This window comes from Ovis aries, chromosome 3 (genome assembly GCF_016772045.2).
Source record: "Ovis aries strain OAR_USU_Benz2616 breed Rambouillet chromosome 3, ARS-UI_Ramb_v3.0, whole genome shotgun sequence".
Taxonomy (NCBI): Eukaryota; Metazoa; Chordata; class Mammalia; order Artiodactyla; family Bovidae; genus Ovis; species Ovis aries.
The window spans coordinates 170,970,242-170,996,530 of record NC_056056.1 but is presented as its reverse complement, the minus strand read 5'-3'; the positions used below and the strand labels follow the sequence as shown (position 1 = coordinate 170,996,530).

General features: G+C 39.7%; 1 protein-coding gene across 38 annotated transcripts in view; it reads right to left on the bottom strand.

The window, feature by feature from the left end:
• Positions 1-26,040, bottom strand: part of MYBPC1 (myosin binding protein C1) — a 95,368-nt gene extending 69,328 nt beyond the window's left edge. For all 38 annotated transcript variants that reach the window (XM_060413105.1, XM_060413108.1, XM_060413114.1 and 35 more), the window contains exons 1-5: positions 25,917-26,040; positions 6,238-6,279; positions 3,833-3,874; positions 2,708-2,749; positions 1,864-1,905 (exon numbers count right to left, since the gene is read on the bottom strand). In XM_060413105.1, the coding sequence (XP_060269088.1) occupies positions 1,864-1,905; positions 2,708-2,749; positions 3,833-3,874; positions 6,238-6,279; positions 25,917-25,941 (193 nt within the window). In that variant the 5' untranslated portion in view covers positions 25,942-26,040. The remainder of the gene's footprint in view (positions 1-1,863; positions 1,906-2,707; positions 2,750-3,832; positions 3,875-6,237; positions 6,280-25,916) is intronic.
• Positions 26,041-26,289: the final 249 nt, after the last annotated feature.

The following is a 26,289-nucleotide window of genomic DNA, read 5'->3' as shown; positions in this document are numbered from 1 at the left end:
CTGTCAGTCTTGCTCACGTTCATGCAAGAATTCTTTCTCAGCCAGGGCTATATATGTAGCAATGATTATTGTGTCTACTTTTTACTTGAGTATTTTCTTTGAAATTTCTCTGTCCTTGATCAAAGTAAGTAATAGTTGAAGGGGACTGGATATTTAGAAATAACTTCCACCACCTACCTTCTTTATTTAGGGATGTCTCTTTCTATCCTAAATCGATTTGCTTTCTAGGCATGTAGAGCAAACACATACATGGCAGTTTATGTTCCTGAGCATGTGACTGCATGTGGCCATGACCTTGTTTAACTTCTGCAAATGTCAGAAAAAAAATGTTACTAATTTCAAAATGCCCTTCTTGGTCATAATGACCTTGCTCTTTCATCATATTGTGTTCTACATAAAGAGCTTTTTGGATTGGTAGACTGGTTGGTTGGTTGATTTTAACTTAAAGGTAGGCATTTTCTCATTTAAACACACAAATATAATATGGTTTTTCAGATTAAGGGTCAGGGACAGGCTTTGTTAAAACTTTGACAGTTTGCCTTCTGGGATTACATCATCTGCTCTGTTGGTTAAGCCTTACAGCCTGGTCCAAGCACCTTTCCAAATCTGGAAACAGAGGTGTACACCATCAGCCTTGTAAAGAATAATGTTACAATAACTTCAGCCAGGATGTCCAAACCTCCTTGAACCCATCTCATGGAAGGTGTTCTAGGAGTTTGCACTCTCTGCATTCCATAAGCAAATAACCTTCAGACTGGTCCATGTGGCCGGGATTAGCATTCATGTTACTATCCATGGAAGCCACTGAAGGTCAAGGACAAAGTGAGTGTACTAACATTAGGTATTCATTTATGAGAGCTGTAAATTCAAGTTAGCTGAAGAAAAGTAGTCCAATGTACTGAAAGAAAGAAAAAAAAGTATTTTACTAATGTATAGAAGATAATAATATCATAGGAATTCATTAATGAAATTGAACATAGTAAGAACACACAGAAGGGGTTTCCAGAATAAAAGAGAAATAATGGATTATTCCAGAATTTAAACTATGTTTTTCATTGCACAAATACCAAATAAAAATTTTAAATGGTGATGTGGATGGATGTACAAAGCAAAATTGTCATCTACCTCAGCGGAAACTTTCTTCTATAGGAGACTAATGTCCCTTGACTTGAGACAAATGGTCAGGAATGACAACGACTTCCTCCATGAAGAAACAAAGGAATTAGCGTTTCATGGATCCATGAAAAAGTATATGATAAAGATTATTCATTTTCTAAAACTAGACTACCCCCGTATAAAGTGAGACTAGAATAATAGTACAGAAATGAATGCTTCCAATTCATTAAGGAGTAACACGATGCTTGCTTAGACTTATATTATCCCTCTATATAACTCACTCTATAAATCTACATGAATGCAAAGTGTTACAAAACGGGATGCTAGTTTTCAAAATTACTAGTGAACCCTGGAACAGTTTACATACTAACATGAAAACATTCAATTTTTAAAAAATCAAGAAAGCTTTCCAAATTGGTGTAATCCCAAGAAGACCAGACATCTCTTTTCCTTCACATGCACATGGGAACTTGGAAACTACTATTAAATTTGCTGGCATCACAGCAAGTTCTTGTGATAGTATCATTGCTGCTTTTCTTTTGAAAATGTGATGAAAACTGATCAAAGCACCATTTGTCATTAATGTTGATTAGGTTGTGCAGATAAAATGCCAAGGAAGAACTCTAAACCACACTGATGAAACATACTGCAGAGAAACTCTTTGGAGCCTCCATGGTAATCATTGCTGAGCTCTTTCTGCTTCTAGCTTTGTTGAATTCAGCTTCACTCTCCCTCCCTCTAACTCACCTTTTCCCGGTGAAGTTCCGGCCTCCTTTTCTTTATTTGGTTCTGTGTGGAAAGTACAAGCACACTTTAAAAAATACGTTAATGAGAGTATTTTATTGTGTGATAAGCAATGGGGTGGAGGTGGGGAGAGAAGAATTAAGGACCTCAGAATAGAGCATAAATGATGCTATGTACTCCTTTAATATGCTATACATGAATTGCAAATTGGGGAATTATAGAATCACATATAAACTTAATAAAAGCAGCTAATAAATCTGATCATCATGGGGAGAAAGTGTTCACAAAATCATGCAAAACGGATTTTGCTAAAACAGCTTAGCTATGCTGGGACTATATTATAACATATTGGTTTGATAATAGCATAAAGTTTGATCACTTCGTTTTAGACTCCAACAAGAGACAGAGTTTTAAAGAAAGTTTGAAGTCCAATAGTTTGGACCTCAGATAATATTAAAAAGTCAGGGATAAAATCTGCAGTTGTACAATGGTTTCAAAGAGAATATTTGGGTGCCCGTATTAATCTTCTCAGTTGAGCTGAGTGGCAATAAATACAATGCAAGAGCAAGAACATCAGATTTCATCAGTTGAGACCCTCTGGTTTGTATCTCTCCATTTAGAATGACATGAGTCTAGAATCCTGCAGTGTCTGACTTGTGGTATATGTAAGGAAAGAATTGTTTCAACCGTGAATTCTCTCTCTCTCTCTTTAAATATTGATGAATAGACATCTGAATCATAGCTAACTAATAAGGACACATTCTATGGGGCCCCCTGGTAATCATGACCAAACTCTTTCTGCTTCTAACTTTGTTGAATTCAGTCTCACTCTCCTCCCCCAACTCACCTTTTGCTGGTGCAGTTCCAGCCTCCTTCTCTTTGTTTGGTTCTGTGTGGAAAGTACAAGCACATTTTATAAAGTATCTTAAAGAAAGCATTTCATTTCAACAAGGTGGAGGTGGGGAGAGAAGAATTAATGGTAACAGAGTAGAGCATAAATGATGCTATGTACTCCTTTATTATACATGAATTACAAATTGGTAAATTACAATAGAGCGTCACATTAAACATGATTAAAGCAGCTAATAAATCTGATCACCTTGGGGGAAAAGTGTACATAAAATCATGCAAAATAGATTTTGCTAAAATAGCTTAGCTATGCTGAGACCATATTACAACATGCTGCTGCTGCTGCTGCTAAGTCGCTTCAGTCCTGTCCGACTCTGTGCGACCCCAGAGACGGCAGCCCACCAGGCTCCCCCGTCCCTGGGACTCTCCAGGCAAGAACACTGGAGTGGGTTGCTATTTCCTTCTCCAATGCATGCAAGTGAAAAGTGAAAGTGAAGTTCCTCAGTTGTATCCTACTTATAGGACCCCATGGACTGCAGCCTACCAGGCTCCTCCATCCATGGGATTTTCCAGGCAAGAGTACTGGAGGGGGTTGCCATTGCCTTCTCTGATATTACAACATACTGGTGTGGAAATAGCATAATGTACGGATCACCTCATTTTAGACTCCAATAATAGACAGACATTTTAAGAAAGTTTGAAGTCCAGTAGTTCAGACCTCTAGATAATATTAAAAAGTTGGGGATAAAATCTACAACTGTACAGTGGTTTCAAAGAAATATTTGGGTGCCCATATTAATCTTCTCAGTTGAGCTGAGTGGCAATAAATACAAGAGCAAGAAATAAAATTGTATCAGTTGAGACCCTCTGGTTTGTATCTCTCCATTTAGAATCATATGAGTTTAGAATTCTGCAGACAGTGACTGACTTATGGTATATGTAAGAAAAGAATTGTTTCAACTATAAATTCTCTCTCTCTCTTTAAAAATTGATGAATAGACATCTGGAATCATAGTTAACTAATTTGGACACATTCTATGGGGCCTCCTTGGCAATCATGACCAAGCTCTTTCTGCTTCTAACTTTGTTGAATTCATCCTCACTCTTCCTCTCTTCAACTCACCTTTTGCTGGTGCAGTTCCAGCCTCCTTCTCTTTATTTGGTTCTGTGTGGAAAAGTACAAGCACATTTTATGAAGTATTTAAAATAAAGCATTTAATTGTGTGATGAGCAATGAGGTGAAGGGGGGAATCAAGAAATTAATGCTAACAGAACAGAGCAGAAATGATGCTGCATACTCCTTTATTACACTATATGTGAATTATTATGAATTGAAGAATGATAATGTAGAGTCACATTAAACTTTTAATAAAAACAGTTAATAAACCTGATCATGTTGAAAAAAGTACACATGGAAACATGCAATACAGATTTCTTTAAAATAGCTTAGCTATGCTGAGACCATGTTATAACATGCTGGTATGGAATGAGTATAAAATGTTGATCACTTATTTTAGACGCCAAAAAGGGATAGACTTTTTGAAGAACCTTCTTCGAATCTTTTTGGTTAATTTGTGTGGCAAAAAAGCAACACAAGAGCCGAAACATCAGATTTTATCAGTTGAGACCCTCTGGCTTGCATCTCTAATTAAAATTGTATATCAATAGTTTAGATACCTACAAATGGTGTCTGACTTATGGTTTATGCAAGAAAAGAATTGTTTCAACCATGAATTCTCTCTGTCTCTTTTTTTTGATTGATGAATAGACATCTGAATCTGAATGAACTAATATGGATAACTTTAGCAGAGTTTGGGAGAAGACTTGTTTTAGGAAGAGGGGGTCAGTATTACACAATAAATATGAAACACGGCATAACAAGGGAAGCTTTACAGTGGCCCAGTGACAGCTGCTGATCTGGAGAAGAGAAAGGAAAGGTGATATCTGTATTGGCCTGCAGGTTCTCGGCGTCCTCAGTGCTGGCAAAATAAATAAAACATAAATCTGTATGTGCAAGGAGAAAACATACCAAAGAACTTCCTAAGAAGACTGTCACACGTAGGTTTGAGAGAAAACTAAACTTGAACTTGCCACCGTTTGAACTAAATGGCACTGAAGCTGTTTCACTTATTTGTCATGAATGCTAAGACACTTCAGTCGTGTCCAACTGTTTATGACCCCATGGATTGTAGCCTACCAGGCTTCTCTTTCCATGGGATTCTCCAGGCAAGAATACTGGAGTGGGTTGCCAGTTCCTTCTCCAGGGTATCTTTCTGACCCAGGGACTGAACCTGCATCTCCTGCATTGGCAGGAGAATTCTCTACTACTGAGCCACCAGTATATCTTATTTAATTGTTCTCTGGGCCATATTTTATTATCTAATTGGCTGTAAGCAAACTGAATACAGGGAAATGTTTCCTACTAAGATTTCTTCCACTCTAAATACAGTATATTTGCACACAGCTATCAGTAAGCTCTGTATCCTTCTAAAGGGTTAGGGCACATGGATAATATCCTGTGATAATTATTTACTGGATTCCAGTTTCTCATCTTGTGAGAGAGAGCACTTTGGTGTCTTGATGATAAAGAAAAGTAAAATTGTTGTTGCTCAATCATGTCCGACTCTTTGCAACCCTGTGGACTGTAACCTGCTAGGCTCCTCTGTCCATGGGATTTCCCAGGCAAGAATACTGGAGTGGGTAGCCACTTCAGTGGATCTTCTCCACCCAGAGGATCTTCCCGAGCCAGGGACTGAACCCAGGTCTCCCATACTGTAGGCAGATTCTTTACTGTCTGAGCCACCAGGGAGGCCCATCTTGGTAGGAAAATGCATGCAATTCTGGTTGCCTCCACCGTGGGGGCCATTTGAGTAGGCAGACAAATGGTCCTGGAGATTCCATTTGAACTTGCCATTCTTCCAATCTCATTCTCTTCCTTGGGTGTTGGATAAAAAAAAAAGCAGGCTTCACTTGTGTTGCTAGACACTCCCTCTACCTGCCAAATTCACCGGAACTCTTTATTGCTTGTTATCTGTTGCCACCTGCTGGACAACAGAGTACTAGGGACTGGAGCAGCTTTTGCTGTTGAGTCTGAGGCCACCAAACCTTCCTGGAAACTCCCCTGGGAGTTTCTGGAGGTTCTTGATGGTGACACAGTTCAAGTAAGGAGAGGGCTGCTCATCTTCCAGGGCTAAGGGAGAAATATATGTTTACCTTTAGCTCTGTTTACCTTTAGCTATGTGTGAAAAAGCACTGTCAACCCTTCAGCCCCTTGGAGACTCAGCCTCCACGAGAAGGCATGAGCACAAGAACTTAGGCTTAACTTCATAAGTTTTATAAGTGTATGATGTGCCATCCTAAACCAGATTAACATAAGAAAGTTATATAAACACAAGGTACAGTTATGATTACAAACCCGTGACAGCCAGGATAGCTTAATACTCACAGCTTCCATGGGGGACAAATCACGCTGGGATGGACGTTCTGTGTTTGCAGACTAAACATGTAAGACTGTAATTTTTTACTCACCTTCTGGGGCTGGAGCTGGAGCTGGGGCCAGCACTTCATTTTCTAGAAATGAAAAGAGTAATGGAAGTGTCAGTCTCTGTTATTCTGAGAAAAGTTACTTTCCACAGCTCCAGGCTCTACTCCACTCCGTCTTCCAGAGACTGACAAGGGAGGAAATGCATCAACCCAAGGCACACTGTCTTTCGGTGTATGGCATGAGGTGAGGACCTAAGTGTGGCTTGAAGATATGCAGACTTCCAGGAGAGGCAGAGGCTAGTAATGGACAGAGACTGGGTGAAATGGGCATCCAGAAGTCCTTCTACTTAGTTATGTTCTTGGGCAGCAGGCAGAGCATTTAATGGCGCTGAGCTGGTTTCCCTTCCCTGGAAAAACGGACATGATACCTATCTCATATGTTTAGGGTTGCTGTGAGGCTGAAATGAGACACAGTGAGTACCAAGCATGTCCCTTAGAACCTCAGGTGTTCAGAAAACGAGACCCCAGATTCCTCAGACAGCAAGAGCACTACAGCATCACCACCAGCAGCATCTCTTTCTGAATGGTGATGGGAACAAAGTCCTCTGGCTTTGCAGCACTACCTCTTATCATAAAGTAAACCACTGTTCACTGGGAAAGAGAACCAGCCTCCCTCATAGTCACAGTCATTCTTGGAAGTTTGTATGCCTGGAGATATTTTGCCTATACTTATCCAAAGTTCTCGGGACTCTGGTTTTGAGTTTTTGTACTTGGCTTTGGGTACCCAGGATTATAGCAATCTGGCAGTAAAGTATGTTAAAGAAACTTCTACTGAAGAATATATGTCTAGGGTTATGGGAAGGAGACCCAAGAGGGAGAGGGTATATGCATACATGTAGCTGATTCTCTTCATTGCACAGCAGAAACTAACACAACATTGTAGAGCAATTATATTCCAGTAAAGTAAAAGAATATATATCCAAGTAGCTAAAGGCATATCTTATGAACAATGTGGATAGAATTTCCCCTGCTAAATCCCTATGGATGCCCAGAACAGGGAATTAGTGATGGGTATCTGAATCAGCTGCTCCTCCTTTAGGGCAAGAAGAGAGAGTTAATGCAGGTGATCTTTTAAAAAAAAATTACTTTTTGTTTAATAAATAAACATCGAAGAAAATTTTTTGTAGCGGAAGCATATTGTGGGATCCCAGGAGTTTTAGCTTTGTCCAGATCTATGATTTTCCACATTGTTTCCCCAATGTGGAAAGTAGCTCTTTCCAAGCAAAGAGGACAATACCTCACAACAAGCAGCTTGGTCTGAGAATCATCAGTGCCCCGTTTTAGTATAGGCAGGCTGGGAAGAGACAGAAGAAGGAGCCTGCATTGCAAGAGCAGCAAATGAAGAGAGGAGGATTGCAGGGCTGCCAGGAGACAGCAACGTCTTTTTTCATCACTAATGTTTTGTGCCGGGTATAAATTCCAACTTACTGCTTAAAATGCACAATTACTGCATTTTCATCCAAATGATCATAAGCAAGTATATTACGATTTACTATTGGGGAAATATAACCAAAGGAGAAAAGATGTATCACCGTACAGACAGACAGAAGATAATGTGCAGGATGTGACATGGTTTGGCGATACGGTGAAAGCACAAGCGTCCCATAGATGGCACACCAGAAACGCTTTCGTTTCTTTGCCACGTCATGGAAAGGATCTTTCCTGCCAGTGTCAACCCGGAGATGAAACCCTCCGTCAAAGGATTTTATTTTCAGAGCTCTGACTGTGGCAATGGAAATCTAATATTGACCTCTGAGCTTTGGGTGAGCTGAAGCTGCACATGGATATCAGAATACCGAGAGTGAGGAGCCAACGTCTTTGACACTCTATCTTTTGGACGGTGCCATTGCCATCCAATGCCCGTGGACCTCTTCCTGGCTCCCTTTAAGACAAGCTTCTCCGAGAGGGAGGGGATATGTGTAATCCTAGGGCTGATTCATGTTGTATGGTGGAAACGAGCACAACATTGTAAAGCAATTATACTCTGATTAAAAAATACATGAAGAGATAAAAACAAGTTTCCCTGCCTGCTAATCTATTTTCCCCATGATGGCAGGTTCACCTATGCTCTCACTGCCTTTCAGCCTGTTCCTCTACTCATGAAGGTGCCCGTTACCTACTAGGTTGGGTCTACACTCCTCAGGTTAAAGGTCAAAGCCATTGCTGGCAGGCACCTCCTAACACTCCCTCTTCTCATTACACTCTGGTGGCCCCTCTGTTCTAGAGCTGGTTTCTTTTTTCACCTTCTGACCTTTCTGCCACTGGAAAGAGTGATGATCTTCTCCCCAACTGACCTTTTGTTTTTTTCTCTACGTGTGACTGTGTCAGACAGACCTAGGTTCAAACCCTGACTCTACATCTTAGGAGCTGTATAATCGAGGACAATTCCTTAATCTCTGTCAGTCTTGGCATGCTCATCTATGAAATAGGGATAATAAGATAAATGAGCTCTTAGGGTGCTTATCCTATGTTAAATGCACAGCACAGTTCCTGGCATGTAGAGAGAGCCCTACAATTTGCAGCAGTAACTATTACCATTATTATTCTTTGGCAATCTTGGTCTGCTTTTTTTTGGCATTGCTCTTAAAGACTCTCAGAGCTGGTTATACCATTCTGTCCCCCTTCTTTATTCTGGAGGCATTCTGGACCACCTCATAATATACTCTTTATTCCTTAATTATATAACAGTTTCTAAATCATGCAGTAAGATATGAAAAAAATATGTGGAAGGATTACAATGGAGGAAAAATTATTTTATTATTTCTCAGATGGAATTATTACACACAAAAAAATTCAACTGAATCTATAAACAAATATTTTAAAATAATGTTACCTTAATAAGGTTGCTAGGCTGGAGGTAGTTAGAAAATAATGTAAAAAAAAAAAAAAAACAAAACCATTATTTTACTATAGAATAAAGTCCACAAAATAAAATATCTAGGAATAAACCTAATTAAAAATGTGCAAAATTCTTACGCAGAACTTTATAAAACACTATTGAGAGAAATTAAGGGAAATCTAAATAAATATTTATGAACTGGAAAAAAATTATTTTCCAGCTGCTTCCATATATTTGTGTTTCTTTTTTTTTTAGGGGGGGGGGTGTTTTTAGCCTCACTTCACTACATGCAGAATTTTAGCTCCCCAGCCACTGATTGAACCTGCACTTGTAGCGTTGGAAGTGCAGTATTTTAATCACTAGATCACCAGGGAAGTCCCATATATTTATGTTTCCTGTTCCTCTCAACTAAACAAAAACAGGGATCTTTGATTCCTTTCCTATCTCCCTAGTACCTCTTCTTATTGCTAAAACCACTTTAAATGAATTGATTTTTAAAAATTAACAAGGGAGTCTTCTGTCGCTGTGTGAACTATCAAATTGGCCATGCTTTCTCAACATCTTTGTAAACAAAGGCCCATTTTGTAAGGAAAGCTGTGGTTGCTTAAAATCTTATTTTGGAAAAAAGGCCAAAGGTGAATTCTAATTAAATAAACAAAAGAGAACGTTTCTTGACACTGAAACTGTAAAAATGCCCTGACTCTGTATTCTTCATTTTTGTGATGTCTGTAGCCCCAGTGTTCTATGTAACAGCCTCCAAAACAAACCAAAATGACCGTTTAAAGGGCTTAGTTCAACTTCCAACAAATCCATATTTCATCCATCACTGACAGTCAACTATGTCAGATACTCAGAACTACAGAAACATTATAGGGTATTACTGCTCGTGCATTTTTAGGGTAAGGTGAAGTCACAGTCGTGTCCAACTCTTTGCGACCCCATGGACGGTAACCTACTAGGCATCTCTGTCCATGGGATTCTCCAAGCAAGAATACTGGAGTGGGTTGCCATTTCCTTCTCCAGGGGATCTTCCCGACCCAGGGATCGAACCCCGGGGCTCCCGCATTGGAGGCAGACGCTTTAACCTCTGAGCCACATTTTTAGGGTAGCTGCGGCAAACAGAAGTAGGAAAACGCATGCCTGCCTGGTGAGTAGGCAGAGACAGAGTGTTTCCTTCTTAAAATCATAGAAACCCCATTATTTTACAGCCAGTGAAGGAATAAATAACAACCATGCATTGGCCACTCACTGCATGCAGGACCTAGTGTATATTACTTCCTACCAACCTTACAACACTCTGCAGTCAGTATTGTCATTATCCTCATTTTACAGATGGGAACTGAGGCCCTGTGGGGTCCCACAGCCCCTGAAGGGTAGAACCAGGCTCAGAGCTTGAGTCGGTGAAAGTGAAAGTGAAGTCGCTCAGTTGTGTCCGACTCTTTGCAACCCCACGGACTGTAGCCTATCAGGCTCCTCCGTCCATGGGATTTTCCAGGCAAGAGTTCTAGAGTGGATTGCCATTTCCTTCTCCAGGGGATCTTCCCGACCCAGGAATAGAACCTGAGTCTCCCACATTGCAGGCAGACGCTTTACCGTCTGAGCCACTAGGAAGCCTGGCCTCCTCAGGATGGAAGTGAACTTCCCTTCTCAGCTGGTCACTCTTGTGGAGGCAGAAATGGGCTGATGGACTTTGCAGAGATTTCACTGCGTTTTCCCCTGCTGAACTGATTGGTCTGATGGTCAAGGCCGCATCACTTCATTTAGATGTTGCCCCAGGGAGTAGAATATGCCTCAGTTTCCTAATCTGAGTAACGGAAATAGCAACAAAACTCATCTCAAGGGTTGCTGGCAGGAATGAAGGGGTTCCTGCAGGGACAGGGAATGCAATAAACATCATAGATACTTTCTCTCTCTTTCCATAGTTCTCACATTATGATCACGATTTCATCGTGACACACCTGGGAGAAGGGCACTCCTGTCTTTCCTCACAAGCTACCTCCTGAGATTTGCCTTATTTCATGGGCTACGTCACTTTCGACCATGTTCGGGATTGGAGTGGCATCTGAGGAAGCATCTGAGAATTAAACGAAGGAGGGAGGCCCCTCACTCTTCTACTGTAAAATGGTAATAATTAATATTTTGATGAGTTCTACAAGCGGCACTAGAGGTAAAGAACCTGCCTGCCAATGCAGGAAATGTAAGAGACTCAAGTTTGATCCCTGGGTCAGGAAGATCCCCTGGAAAAGGAAACGGCAACCCACTCCAGTATTCTTTCCTGGAGAATGCCATGGATAGAGGGGCCTGGAGGACTGTAGTCCATGGGGTCGCAAAGAGTCAGACACGACTGAAGCGACTTAACAGACAACACACACACATATGCATTACAGAGTTTGCACAATTAAGTAAATTGATCAATCAAATCAATCCTGATGGAACAAAAAGCATAAGAAGATGAACTCTCAATAGATTTCAAGGCATTTAAAACAAAGAATTCCAGCTGTTCTAAACCTGAAGGGATGAGGAACCAGGAATGCTGACAGCCAAGTAGCACATGACTTAGTCTGAAAATAAGCCACTACAGGTATATTTTGGGGCCTTGAGACATCTCCGCTTTTGCCTTAAAAAAAAAAAAAAAGACACAACTTTTCATGTATCTCTCCTACTCATATGTCTGTCTCTGACAGGCTTTGTCATGCCCTGTTTTGTCCACACCTCCAGAAATCATTTGCACGTTCCCCAAATCAATTAGCTGCCTCTATAACAATAATTCATTCACAACGATTTCCACTGTACTCCCACTGACTAGGGACTGTAGAAAGAAGCTCCCACACAAGTGGAATTTATTGAGCCTCATTATGAATTTAACAAGGATGGGGTTTATAAAGGTAGCTAAGATCAGATGCCCGTGTTTAAGAATCTCAGAGGTAAATTAAGTGGCTTTTCTACCAGTTTAGTCACCAAGCCAGAAAAGGCTTTCCTCTCCCGAAATATTTGAGACTCAGCACTTCCATAGTCCTTCTGGTGCTCCTGACACTGCTATGAGCACACGGATCACCTTGGGGTTTGGTCAAGTGCAGGTTCTGATTCTGGGGATCTGTGGGGGGGTTTCCAGATTCTGCATGTCTAATGGCCCCCTACTGATGCTAGTGCTGCTGGTCCTTGACACACACTTTGAATAAGGAGGCTCAGACTGTGCCGTTAAGTATCACTGAATCCTCTCCCATTCCAAACATGACTATGAGTGGTAATGGGTTCACAGTACATGCACTTCTTTGATCACAAGCTTCTTGAGGACAAGGCCTGTCTCCTCCTCCTTTTCAAATTCCGCACAGCAGGTGCTCTATAAATATAGTTGACTGGCAGGCTGTTTCTACCCACACAAAAGCCCCTTCTGCTCACTGCCAAGAAATCAAGAACCATCCCCTGGCACTCCAAGGGCAGCTTTCTTCATCTGCCTTACCCGCAGGGTACACTATGTCTCCCGCTGGTGACCCTTCCGCTGGCTGACTTCTCCCAGGCACACACCCAGCTTCATCATTTAGACTCTTCTTATTGTCAACATACCTTCTATCTTGAAAGAGCAATTAGGACCAGAGTTTTGACCTCCAAACACCCTTTGGGGACTTCCCTGATGGTTCAGTGGCAAAGACTCTGACCTCCCAATGCAGGGGGCCCAGGTTCAATCCCTGGTCTAGAAGCTTGATCCCATGTGATACAACTAAGACCCAGCGAAGTCAAATAAATGAATAAATAAAGTTAGCACCTCTTGCCTTTCTAAGGATTCCCCGTTTCAAAATGTAGGCTAGTTTTCTCAGCAAATAACCCTCAGCCAACTATGCCAATCCCATCATCACCCAGCTTTACCATGTTGCAACAGTGAGGAAACACAGGCCTGGGAAGCTCCCTAATTTCTGAGATCTGAGCAAATGGGCATCTGTTGAGGTTGTCGTCTGTTGTTTATGCAGTTGTGTCTGACTCTTTGTGACTGTAAAGAGGAGCCCACCAGGCGTCTCTGTCCACAGAATTCTTCAGGCAAGAATACTGGAGTGGGCTGCCATTTCCTTCTCCAAGGGCTGCTATATTTCTGCTTATTCAGAAACCAAAGGGCAGGGACTTCCCTGGCTGCCCAGAGGTTAAGACTTCGCCTTCCAATGCAGGGGGTGTGGGTTCAGTCCCTGGTTGGTGAGCTGAGATCCTACAAGTGGCCAAAATTATCTTGTGGCCAAAGATCCTATCTTGTGGCCCAAATAACCAAAACATTAAAACAAACGAACAAAAAGAAGCAATATTGTAACAAATTCAATTTTTTTTTTAAAAAAAGGCAAATTCTGTGGGACTTTGCTTCCAGGTGAATAAAGTTGGCTTTTTGTCCCCCTCATCCATCCGTCCCCATTGTCTCCACTGGAAAACAGACCAACAGGATGGACTCAAGAAGGAGGATTAAGTAAGTTGTTGTCTTTAAATAATTTTGAATTGAAAGAAAGAGAGAAATCTGTATATTCTGAAAAATTAAACCCAGGAAATATTTTCATGGACAACATAAAAATCAACCAGACTCTGACCCAGCAACTAAGGCTCCTTCAGCAAGGGCGGCTGTCCTTGATCCTCCCTAATTCACGGATATAGCCTTTCTTTCCCTCTGCGACACTGACATGCTTTCAAAGGGCTTGATCTATTTATGGTGGATTTTTCCTATGACCACCTACTGTAAGAAGCACAGGTATGCCGCCAATGGCAGGCCCGCACAGTTAGTGCCAGGGCCTTCTAATTGACGGGCACTGGTGGCCGCTATGAAAGAGACAGCCCATATGTGGTTCTCGTCTCTGCTGAACGACTAGGCACCCAGTACTCCATAAATGGTTGGCTCCCTCCAGTGCAATCTATTTCTATTTTCCATAATCAAGGGTTCCATGGTCAATACATTAAAGGGGAAAAAATGCTAAGTTTTAATAAGAGGCATTAATCTGCCTCTCTTTCTGTGTCTATACACCAAAATGATATAAACAACCCAGGTCTCTTCCTCCCATGGGCTCACTGCTTAAATAATATACTGTTTGATTTACTTAAAAATTATTTTATAGGCCCTCATGTGCAATTTAATTTAGGCTTTTAACAGCACAGAGAGCATAATTACATTATATGAATATGTTAATAGGCATAGAAAAGATAATAAGAACACATAATAACAGTTGTTATCATTAAACATCTATTTTTGTGTTTATGTGGCTTTCTGTCACTTTTTTGGGATAAAACAAATGTGCTAAAACCATCCTTTGGTAACCTGGGGTGCAGGAGAAAATTGCATGCTATTCTTAATTATTATTTCTTATTCTCAAAGTCAAATTCTTTTTTTTTCCTCTTAATTTGTATTTACTTTTGGCCACCCTAACATGGCATGTGGGATCTTAATTCCCCAACCAGGGATCAAACTCACATCCTCTGCAGTGGAAGTATGGAGTCTTAACCACTGGACCAGCAGGAAATTCCTTAAAAGTCAAATTCTTGGTTTGAAATAAAATATGTGAATGCTTTATATATTGCAAACATTGTGGTAAATAAGGTTTTATCTGGCCAACTCTTGCAACTTTTGGTACTATAGCATTGTATTCTCTTTTGGATTAAATATACAATAAACACTGTTGATAGTGAAGTCTGGCACAAGTCATGTCACAGCCCATCTCTCATATGCCTAGATAACAGCACAATGGAAACCACTTTAATATAAAATATTGTCTGCATGGGGACATTCATTGCACTTAGAGAAGTTTTGATTATATGAATCATAAAAGCTACCAAAAAATTAGCAAACAGGAATGATAGTGGATTTGCACTGACCATATAGCTTATGCATCAGAGATCAAGATTTTTGTACACAAATTAGATGTAATTTAATGTTTTCACAATTATATGATTGTTTTGTCTCTTGTTCTAGTCACTATGGGCCACAGGTCCGGATTTTATACCTTGGAATTTAAGGAGGGATTATATATGAGCTCCGAAGAATTGATGCTTTTGAACTGTGGTGTTGGAGAAGACTATTGAGAGTCCCTTGGACTGCAAAGTGATCCAATCAGTCCATCCTAAAGGAAATCAATCCTGAATATTCATTGGAAGGACTGATGCTGAAGCTGAAACTCCAATACTTTGGCCACCTGATGTGAAGAGCTGACTCATTTGAAAAGACCTTAGTACCGGGAAAGATTGAGGTAGGAGGAGAAGGGGACGACAGAGGATGGGATGGTTGGATGGCATCACTGACTCAATGGACATGGGTTTGGTTGAACTCCGGGAGTTGGTGATGGACAGGGAGGCCTGGCGTGCTGCAGTTCATGGGGTTGCAAAGAGTCAGACATGACTGAGCAACTGAACCGAACGGATACATTTTTTAGAGGCAATTATATACTGATTTACAACAGAAATTCTCAAAGTATGATCTGGGATCCCCAAGAGCCCCTGAAATCCTCTTGAGGAGTCCATGTGGTGAAAACTATTTTCATAATAATGCTCAGACATTTTATGCCTTTTTCACTCATTCTTTCACAAACAGGCAGTGGAGTTTTCCAAAAGATATATAATGTGTGATGATGTTAACACTCCGACAGCTAATAGAACATGTGCTTTCTACTCTTATGCTTTAAAAGTTCATCCATTTTAATTTCAAATTCAGTGAATATTAATAGAGTGCACATAAACAAATACTTTTTAATGTCATCAGCAATTACTGAAGGCCAAGTGATCTGAGACTGAAAAGTTTGAGAATTATTTAGAATTTATGGTAATTTATGGTAGAATTTATGGTAAATTTGAAAATTATTTTGTGTGTGTATACTTAAAAAAAATAAACTCATGTCATATGCATCATTTAGGAAAAATCCATAGCCTTGCTTAATAAAAATGAGTGAATAAGTCAAAATAAAAGCCACAGAGTGATTTGGAGGCAGTAACTTATTCTACAGTGTACATAATTAACAGGAACAAAAGAGTGATATTGTCTAGTATCACCTCCCTTATTTAGAATTCAGCTATCTAACAACCTTACTTATCCAGATAACAGTTGCTGATCAGCAAATTATAAGGGCTTCTGAAGAGCAAAATGATTTGTCTCAAGCTCCTCCCCCCTGGCACTCTCAGAGCTCAAATGCTTTACTCCCAAGAGAAGACCTCTCACCTGGGTCCCCAGCCCTGGAACTGGAACTAGGGTAAGGGGAGCCAGGTGACTAGGGCGTATCACTTACAGAGGCACTGACACTCAGGTCTGGACCTTACATTTGCACGACCTTGAGAATAAGTTCCTCCTTAAATGGGGTACTCTGCAGTGTAGTCCTGCTCAACTTGATTATTGACCTGGCCAGGATCCAAAGCAAACAACAGAGGGAAGAGAAGGGGACAGCTTCACACACTGACTAGTAAGAGTAATTAAAGAAGACAGCAGCCTTCTGGCAAGGGATGAAACAGGAAAGCCATCCAAAGTTGGACACAAATTCAGAATACAAACCAATGTGGCCTCATTAACAAAAGACAAATAATTTGAGCTCTGTGGATATCATGTGGTAAGATAACTGATATCTATAAATAATGACAAAGTTAAATTATATCCACTGTTCTTTGTTTTTCAAAACAAGGAGTAACATATTACATCTTAAGTCTGTTTATATCCAAATTGGTTGCAATAATAAGATTCAAGAACAAAATGAGATATTTACTATCCATCAACTCCAGCTATTCAAAATTTGATTCAGTCAATTTAATATTTATTAATATTTACTGTAGCCGAATATCCCCAAAGACTGTTATTTTAAGGTTGTGAATAGGTGGAGTCTATTTGTACATCAAGTAGTAAATTTTCGATGACTCATTTGTTAACTTGATGGAAATTCCCTGAATCCACAGGGTTTTTTCCCTTTCCTAGTCAACTTGCTCTTCCATTGTTCAAGTTACATGGTTTTAACTTAAGATATCATTCCACACAGGAAGATTAAAGTCTGGTGATTATCACAGAGCAACAGATTGCTTCTCGCTCTTAACACGGGGCTGGATAAAAATGAGATCTTTTGCTAAGATCTGATTACTTGTCTCTTTATTGTTCTTCTTAATATATTTTAAAGTAAGAACAAAGTGATGCTGGGAGTAACCTAGGTGGGTATAGTGGTACAGAAGAAGCTTTCCTCAAGCTGAAGTTTAAAAATTTAGCACAGGTCAAAAGGGACTTGAATCATTAACAATTTCTCCCTTTCATCCCATTTTGTCTTTCCCTGACAGGTCTGCTCCTGAGTAGACCATCCCTACAATCATATCACTCTACTGTGGTTATAGGGTTATCAGAATAAACCACTTACAGGCCTTTCCCAAGCCATTGCTGGGCCTCACATTGGGTGACTTTTTAAAAATAGAGGAACGACAGGCCTGATGCCAGGTGGGGTCATAAAAATAAAATTCCACAGCAGTAAACACAGCCACTCAATCAATCACCCACTATATTCATACACGGTCATGGAGAGTTCTTTATGTGGCTGTCTCAGAAATGTTCAGACCAGAGGAAAACTCCCCACCTGCCAATAGCACCCTGGGTGGGAAGAGAAATCTTAATGCCCACCCCCCACACCCAAGCCTCATAGCCCTTGGTGGAGGATACAGTTTCATGTTCAACTGTGCAGGGTGACTCTTTCATCTAAGTGGGAAAGGCCATGCCCCCACAATGGTTATCACCACCTCACTAACAACTGGGGACCCCCAGCTGGACATGACACATTTCAGCATGAACACCACAGACGCTCTGAAGTGTAGGCCTCTGATCTGAGCCTCCATGGGTGAAAGCACAGATATTTTACTTCAAGTCTAAAAAGAGAGAAATACTTATGGTGGTGGCAATGATGGCTATGATCGTAACCACAGCTGTTTGGGACCGTATTATAGATATTAACACCAGGCAGAGAGGTGAACTGTGGTTGTAACATACCTTACAGTGTTTGCTATGTATTGGCAGAAATGCCCTCAAAGTTTATATTAAACTTTAGGCATTTAATACCTTAGGCTCGACAAAATTTTTGAGTTTGCTGCTTTAGAAGGAAAGGACTTAAGTTCTTATTACATGCTAATGGTTTACTCTCAGCTTTTCACCTAATTTATTTAATTCTTACAAAAAAACAGTGAGCTAGTTACTATTATAATTCACATTTAACAGATGAAGAAACTGAGACATGTGAAATGTAACTAACTCAATTCATGATACAGCAGGAATCTGAGCTGTCTAGAATGTTCTGTGAATAGTTAACTTTGTGTCACTGTGCTTAGTGATGAATATTACCTAGTATACATAAGAAAAAAGCCAAAATACATACTGGATGAAGAATAAGTCTAGAGACATGTAACTTTAAAAATAAGAAATTAAATTGTAGAATTATATAATAAGGTGAATTTTTAGTTTAAAGCAAAACATTCTGTTCTAAGAGATATAAAATTTTATAGAAGGCGAAAGCTAATACTTGCTGCAAGCAAAGAATTCCTGAGGAACTTAGAGATTTGATGCTATTTAGAGGAAAAACTGGGTTTCTTTGGTGGCTCAGACGTTAAAGAATCTGCCTGCAATGCGGGAGACCTGGTTCGATCCTTGGGTTGGGAAGACCCTTTGGAGAAGGGAATAGCAACCCACTCCAGTATTATTGTCTGGAGAATTCCATAGACAGAGGAGCTTGGCGAGCTACAGTCCCTGGGGTCTCAAGGAGTTGGACACAAATGAATGACTAACACATACACACACAGAGAGAGGAAAAACTGGATGATTTGAAGAAAAAGAAAAAAAAATTGAACCCCAAGCTCTTGTAAATATCTAAAGTAAAAGTCAAAAAACAAAATTAAAAGATTTGACATATAGATAAACATAATTTTGGGTGTTGTATTGATGTGCCAAATTGGTCCATAAAAAGATTTCTTAGGCAGTATAAAAGGGCAAAAATCTTATCAAAGTGGAGTTCAGACTTGAAAGGCATAATGAATGTCAGATGTCAGTTACCTTATTGGGAACTCAATTTAGAGAGAAAAATACACGTGGGATTAAATGATTCTGGTCTTTTTTTCTTTGCCAAATAAACCACTTCATGCCCCAGTTGGATAGAATCTAAAACTTTACTCTGAAAATGCATGTAAAAGTGCATAATTAATCTGCCCCTTGCATGGGAACATCCTGAACATTTGGCTTATTTTCTATCTGAGTGGCTGTCCAAAACAAACATACTCTGTAAATTATAATTGGGCCTATCCACAAAGAAGAGATTTGGGTGTGACAGTGTCATCACTTTGATATTTGGGGGCTGTCTTTATAAAAAGCTGTGGGGACAGATGCTTCCTCTCCAATACGAGACAATTTGCATGCATGTAGGAAATTAAGGGGTTTCCCCAGTGGCTCAGTGGTAAAGAATCTGCCTGTAATCAGGAGCCTCAGGAAATGCAGGTTTGATCCTTAGGTCAGGAAGATTCCCTTGAAGAGGGCACAGCAACCCACTCCAGTATTCTTGCCTGGAGAATTCCGTGGACAGAGGAACCTGGTGGGCTACAGTCCATAGGGTTACAAAGAGTTGGACACAGCTTGAGTGACTTAGCAGGCACACGCACAGGAAATTAAGTGACGAAGTCTTTTCTTCTTTTTCATAGTTTCGTTTTCCTTAATCACTACGCTTTTAAATTTTAGGAAACTGCTCTTGAATAAGCGATACCTACTTCGTGATTAACCTAACTCAAAAACACTGTATTTCAATAACTACCTTTCTGCGTATTAGTCGGGCTTCCCTACATGCGCTACAGTCCATGGAGTCACGAAGAGTTGGACATGACTCAGTGACTGAACACACAGCAATATTCTGAACAAGCTAAGGACTCCAGAAAAGACATCTGTCTCCCTCAAGAACTGATATGGGGGACATTCCTGGTGGCCCAAATGGTTAAGAATTCTCCTTCTAGCGCAGAGGATGCCAGTTTGACCCCTGGCCAGGGAACTAAGATCCCACAAGCCGTGGGGCAGCTGAGTCCATGGGCCACAACTACTGAGCCCACATGCTCTGGAGCCTGCATGCTGCAACCAAGACCCAACACAGCCATAAATAAATAAAGATTTTTTAAAAAAAGAAGAAGGAAAAAGACATGGTCATATCTCTGCAGGAACACACATGAAATTAGAAGTTTTCTGCTTATTTTTTATTGCTAGAACTTTAATTCTGTTCTTTATTATCTAACACACCCAAGTATGTCTAGAAATGAGGTCTAGAATTACCACCAAAGTCATGGGCTGCCAAGAGTATTTTGTGTCTCTTAATATAGGTTTCATAGATTAATTAAGGAGGCAAGCAGATAAAATTGTAATTATTAACAATAAAAATTCCTCTGTTTGGCCATAAAGAGTTGAAAAGTAAATTTTAAATTAAACAATCATAAGAGACTTCAGCAAAAGTAACAAAACTGCTTTCTAGGGCTGTAAAACAACAGCATTCGATTTCCTTTCATGGCAGCCTTTTTCCATAGTTCTCTCTAAAAGGAAGAATCTATGAGTTTCCAAAAAGATTACAAAAACATCATTTTATGTTCACTCAAGCTTTTTAAAAGGTGGTTTATTTATTTATTTTTAAGTCCAAGCATTTCTTTATAGTAACTTCAGCCTGGGCAGTTTATTCTAACATTCATGTCAAATTCAGGAATACTTCTAAACTGCTAAAAATAAGAAAACTCTGTGAAGTGTGTGTCCACGAGGAATCTAAAATGTTCCAAGGCTGTATCGCAGGCCAGAATAAAGTGTGGCATTGAGAGAACAAAGATTATGTTTTCTCTTTTTTCTTTCTCTTGGGATCCAGACTAGCCAGAAAGCCTAACCTTTGTTCATCTCAGGAACTCCTTTACCCCTGCTCTTTGCAAGGCGTAGAGGAGGCTTCTTCAAACTTACTGGATGAGAAACAAAGATACAGCTTGTTTTTTCAAAGTTTTTTTTTTTTTTTTAAGAGATATATTTAGGGCGCTTGAGAGGAAAGAATTGGCCAGTCCTTTATTTATCTTCCTAACAGGTGCAGTCAGACAGTCATAAAAGCATGCTACTGAAAAAGGATGATTTTGCCAAGTATTAAGCCCCTCTAGCATGCGTTAGCCCAAGAGAATTCCTTCTTACAGCAGATAGCTCAAATCTACACTGTGCATGGCCAGTACAGCCTGGCAAAGTTTTTTCGGGGTGGGGGTGGGGGGAAACATTGGCATTCATTCATGCAACTTCTTTATTCTTCATCCAAATCTTCAATGTGGCCTAAATGAACCACATGAAGTTTGGAGGAAAATAGCCACCCTCAATCAAATACCTCCTCCCTCTTCTCCCTTTCTTTTCATTACTTTCAACAAATGCACTTTTCCCTAATTAAAAAAATATATATTTATTCATTGTTTTGGTTGCGCTAGGTCCTGTTTGCTGCATGTGGGATCTAGTTCCCTAACCAGGGATGGAACCCAGGCTCCCTGCCTTAGGAGCACAGTCTTAACCACTGGACCACCAGAGGAGTCCCTACTTTTCTCTGATTTGAGAGGAAAATAATATTCTATATGTAATATGACTTCTCCAAAGACAAATTTACTTTGGTGTTTGAAACAGACCATCCAGTCTCATCCAGGTGGAAACTGAAGGTCAAGGAGTATATATGAGAGGGAGGTTTCCCATCACCAAGGCTCCTTTTCTGATGATGACTAAGCCTTGAGTGATGCTGGGAAATAGGTAAGAGGTAATGAATGCTGCTTTGCATTCAGAAGGGTTTGGGGGTTAGCAGAACCTTAAAATGTAGTGAAATTTCTAGTGACCAAGAAAAAGAAGTAGCAAAGGAAAAGCTCCTATGGACTGGAAAAGTTATTCTCCATGACCATGTTCCCACCTAAGCTTACTGAAATAGGCCAAGATAGGATAGATAGATATTGCATGTTGAAGTAGCAAATGAATCTGTAGCAACAATGCCATACTTTCGATTCTTGGAGTTATTAGAGTGGCCCCTAAAGCGTATCATCAATGAAAGTATGTTTTGCCATATGTTTGAGTTTTCAACAAAAGATCTTACAAGGAAGATGAGAAATCTACTACTACACTCACAAAGTTTAAATGACCCGCAAGCACCAATAAGGAATTTTTGCCTTTTTCCTACAAGTTAAGTGCATGAAATATAAGAGGGCCTAATATATTACAAAAAGTGATATTCACATTAACACCTTAACTTGGTGTTTTAGAAAAGAATTTTTCTAGGTTCTATAGAGTCTGACAGTTTAACGATTTGTTTAAATATATTAAAGAACCAGACTTTATGGTTTTAATCATTATTGAACAGAGCAAATACTCTTAAGAAATGATTTGTAGGCAAAAATATTATTAATAGCATAAGATTCTTGCATGTTTCTAACTTCATGTTGATAAAACCACTTTTTGACAGGAGAAGAGAGTTTCAGCAAAAGATGACTTCTTTACTCAGTGAGACCCAGGGGCAATTCACCATGAGGGTTTTTAGAGCAGAGACCATGTTGCATGTATCTCTGAAATCCCAGCAACCAGCTCATAGTAAGCGCTCAATTAACTGATGACAAGTAAATGAATGTATCAGCAAGACATCCTGGGAGATTCCCACAAATCTGAAACTTCCTTCTCACTATTTGATTAGAACACCTAACTTTTACTGGGTGTCAGATCTGCATCAATCTGAAGTGTAAGAGATATTTTCTTTGGAACTGGCAGTACAAATAGTATAGTTCTACAATGAGTAAATATACAACATAGAAGTGGAGAGGACAAAGGGAAGTGAAGCGAAAGTGTTAGTTGCTGAGTCATGTCCACCGCTTTGTGACCCCATGGACTGTAGCCCACCAGGCTCCTCTGTCCATGGGATTCTCCAGGCAAGAATACTGGAGTGGGTTGCCATTCCCTTCTCCAGGGGACCTTCCCAACCCAGAGATCAAACCTGGGTCTCCCACATTGCAGGCAGATTCTTTACTGTCTGAGCCACCAAGGAAACTATTCCTTAAAAATAGTTCTTTCTCAGAAAGAGCTTACTGAGCCATCTAGAATATTCTGAAGGGTCTAAGTAAGGGCTGTTGACTAATTACTTCCATTAGAGTCCCTCCATGAGGTTTAAAGGTACAACCATACTTCCCCCTTCTCCTTAGAAGGACCAACTCTCCCAAGCCCAAACCTGAAGCTCCTAGAATTAGGCCGCTGCAGGTTGGGAGGCATTTGAGAGAGACATCTTTTGCACTTTCAGGTGCTGAAAACCCGGCCTCTTTTGAAGAGTTGTCAAGTGCTCCTGGATCCTGGGAAGGTCAAAGCAGCTCATGTGTCATCAAGATTTACAGCAGGCAGTCATGCTCTGCCTGGGGATGGTTCTTCCGGCTAAGGAAGAGATGTAAGGAGATCCATAGGGGCTGGAGAAACCTGCTTGATGGGGGTGATTCTGCAGATAGTTTGAAAGGATTCTGTAGAACTGATTTGGCGGCACATTTTATTCTTGAGGCTGTCTTTCAGAGGCATGCGTATATGGAACAAAACCAACCCCAGTAAGTAGTGAAGTGAAGTTGCTCAGTCGTGTCCGACTATTTGCGATCCCATGGACTGTAGCCTACCAGGCTCCTCTATCCATGGGATTTTCCAGGCAAGAGTACTGTAGTGGGTTGCCATTTCCTTCTCCAGGAGATCTTCCTGACCCAGGGATTGAACCCAGGTCTCCTGCATTACCATCTGAGCCAAGGTAGTTCAACCTCAGTAAAAATGACATTAATTGGGAGAAGGTGCAAGGACCAGAATAGTCCCTGACTTGCCATACTCCTTACGTTTCTGATGTAAACAACAGAAAAATGCAATGATTTCATTAAGAAAACTCTTCAAGGTGTAGTTCCTTTAAAAATCAGTTCTGCTGGTAAGGAAACCAAAAAAATCCCTGTACTTCCTCAAAGGATTTTAAATATATCAGTAACCTTCTTTTTATCCCTACTCCCCACCATCCAAATTTAAACTAACCAAAGAATCTGAGTATAAAATTACTGTGCTGGGGGCAACTCCTACACAGAATATCCCCAGTGCTTTTATAGCAAAAGATTATGGGCACTTTGGTATGTATGTTGATTTATAACCAAAATTTATACATGGTTTTTTGGGGGGTGTGGTGGGGAAAGGGCTGAAGTTAAAGATATATTTTTCTCCTGTCTTGCTAGTTTCGTTGTCTTTAAAAGTAAAATAGATCAGATTGAGTTGTCAGATAAAAAGTAAAACTTTATCACATCTAGCAATCCAAATAATTTAATTGGCTTTATAGGCTCTACAGCGCTTCATATTACCTCTTAGTTTCTCAGCTTTTCTTGTCATTTTCCAATAGGCTTTAAAATAACACATGCAAATTCATCCACTAAATGCAGGATAATTAGAACAATATTCTGTCCTCAGTCAGGAAACATAGAATGCATTTCATCCAAATAAGCCTTGAAGAGGCTAGTCAAGTGACAGATCAGATGAAAAGGACACTTAATACACAAGTAAATCATTTGCATTACAAATAAGACACTTCAGCAGGGACTGGACTCGCTGCTTGATAGTCAGGATTAAGTTCCCATATTAATGCATGCATTTGGTGCGGTTATTTCGGGTAGAAGACTTCATCCATCAATGCCCTCCGCCACTAAGTAAAGCCAACCTGTAAACTGATCACCACAGCCTGTCAACACTGGTTACTTAATTACATAAAGAAAATATATTTCAAAACTTTTGGTAATTTGGTTAGTATTTCAACTTGGATTCAACATCTAGCATTTTTTTCAAGGCTCTTCAAAATAATGGTTAAAAGCAGTTTCTAGAATTAAAAATGAAAAAAAAAAGCCAAATACCATTTTTATGCTCTCTAGCTCTCTGCTAATGTTTGTCAGTTTGTTGCTTTTATTTGCAAAAGTGAAAAACAAAGATTTAGTAGGCATTAATGAAGACTAAAACAAATGAAAAAAGTATTTTTAAAAGATGTTACCATTTAAAATTAAATTCAATGTATTTCTGCTGTTAGTCTTTTTCATCAGTTATTTTAGTAATTTTGAATTTCAGCTTATTTATATTATTAATAAGTAGTTTTAAGATATTGATTTTTCATAGATAGGAGAAGCTGTTTATTGGAGGAAGCATTTTTCCTAATGAAGATTATTTTCATCTTAATTATTTTTAAACGATTACTATGAAATTACCTACAATAAATCTCATTAAAGAACACAGTCTGTCATTGACATTCAAAGATATTCTTTAACCCAGGTGTTTTATTTTTTTCCCATGCAAGATTACAATAATGTCATACATAATTAATAAAGCTCCAAACTGATAAAACCAAAAAATAACTGCATCTGCATATTTTAAACGTCTTTCTAGGAGAAAAATATAGCAAACTGGGAAATGTCACAAATTCTTTTTTGAAATCTTGAACAAATTTGTTAACTATTTAAGAAAACATTCCAAGTTCCTCCCACTCCCCACAAACTGTAAATACAGGTGAAAAATTTGTGACTGAACCTAAGAAAATTAAACTTTAAGGATTCTTTGCAACTAATGATAAAATTCTAATTTGATCATTTTAGTCAATGTTCCTTCATAAATGATCATTATCAGATATTTTTTAATTGGTTATACTCTTCCTATATTTACCCTCTGGTCTTTTTACTCTAAAGGTTCTTTTCCTTAAGTCACAGTGTTCTATTATCTTATAGTCTCTTTAAGAAATTAGATATTTTTTGAAAATAGCAAAAAAAAACCCCACATGCTTTATTAAAAAGTACAACATAAAGATCTTGGGATGAATCTTACCCTCTTTCTTAGTGGGTTCTGGCATGGTCACAATAAAGTCTTATTCTCCAAACAGTTTGTCCTTTCCAGTACTAGTTGACAGAAACCCCACGAGCAGTCGAGAGATGGTGCAGGTCAGTGTGACAAGCAGCTGGGGAGAAGTCCGGTGCTTTCATATTCCCTGTGAACGTCAATCATGTTTGCACCGCCCCTTCTTCAGCACAAGGATGCTGGAACTCAACAGCTATGAGCACCTTCTCACATCTGTTGTCTGCACTCTGCTCTCTTGCCTACTGGAAGGAATCTTCTGTTCATCTCATGTGGCTATGAGAGCACCTCTGACTTTCTAAATTCAGCTGCAGCCTCGTGCTCCTTCTTGCTCTTCTCTTTCTGT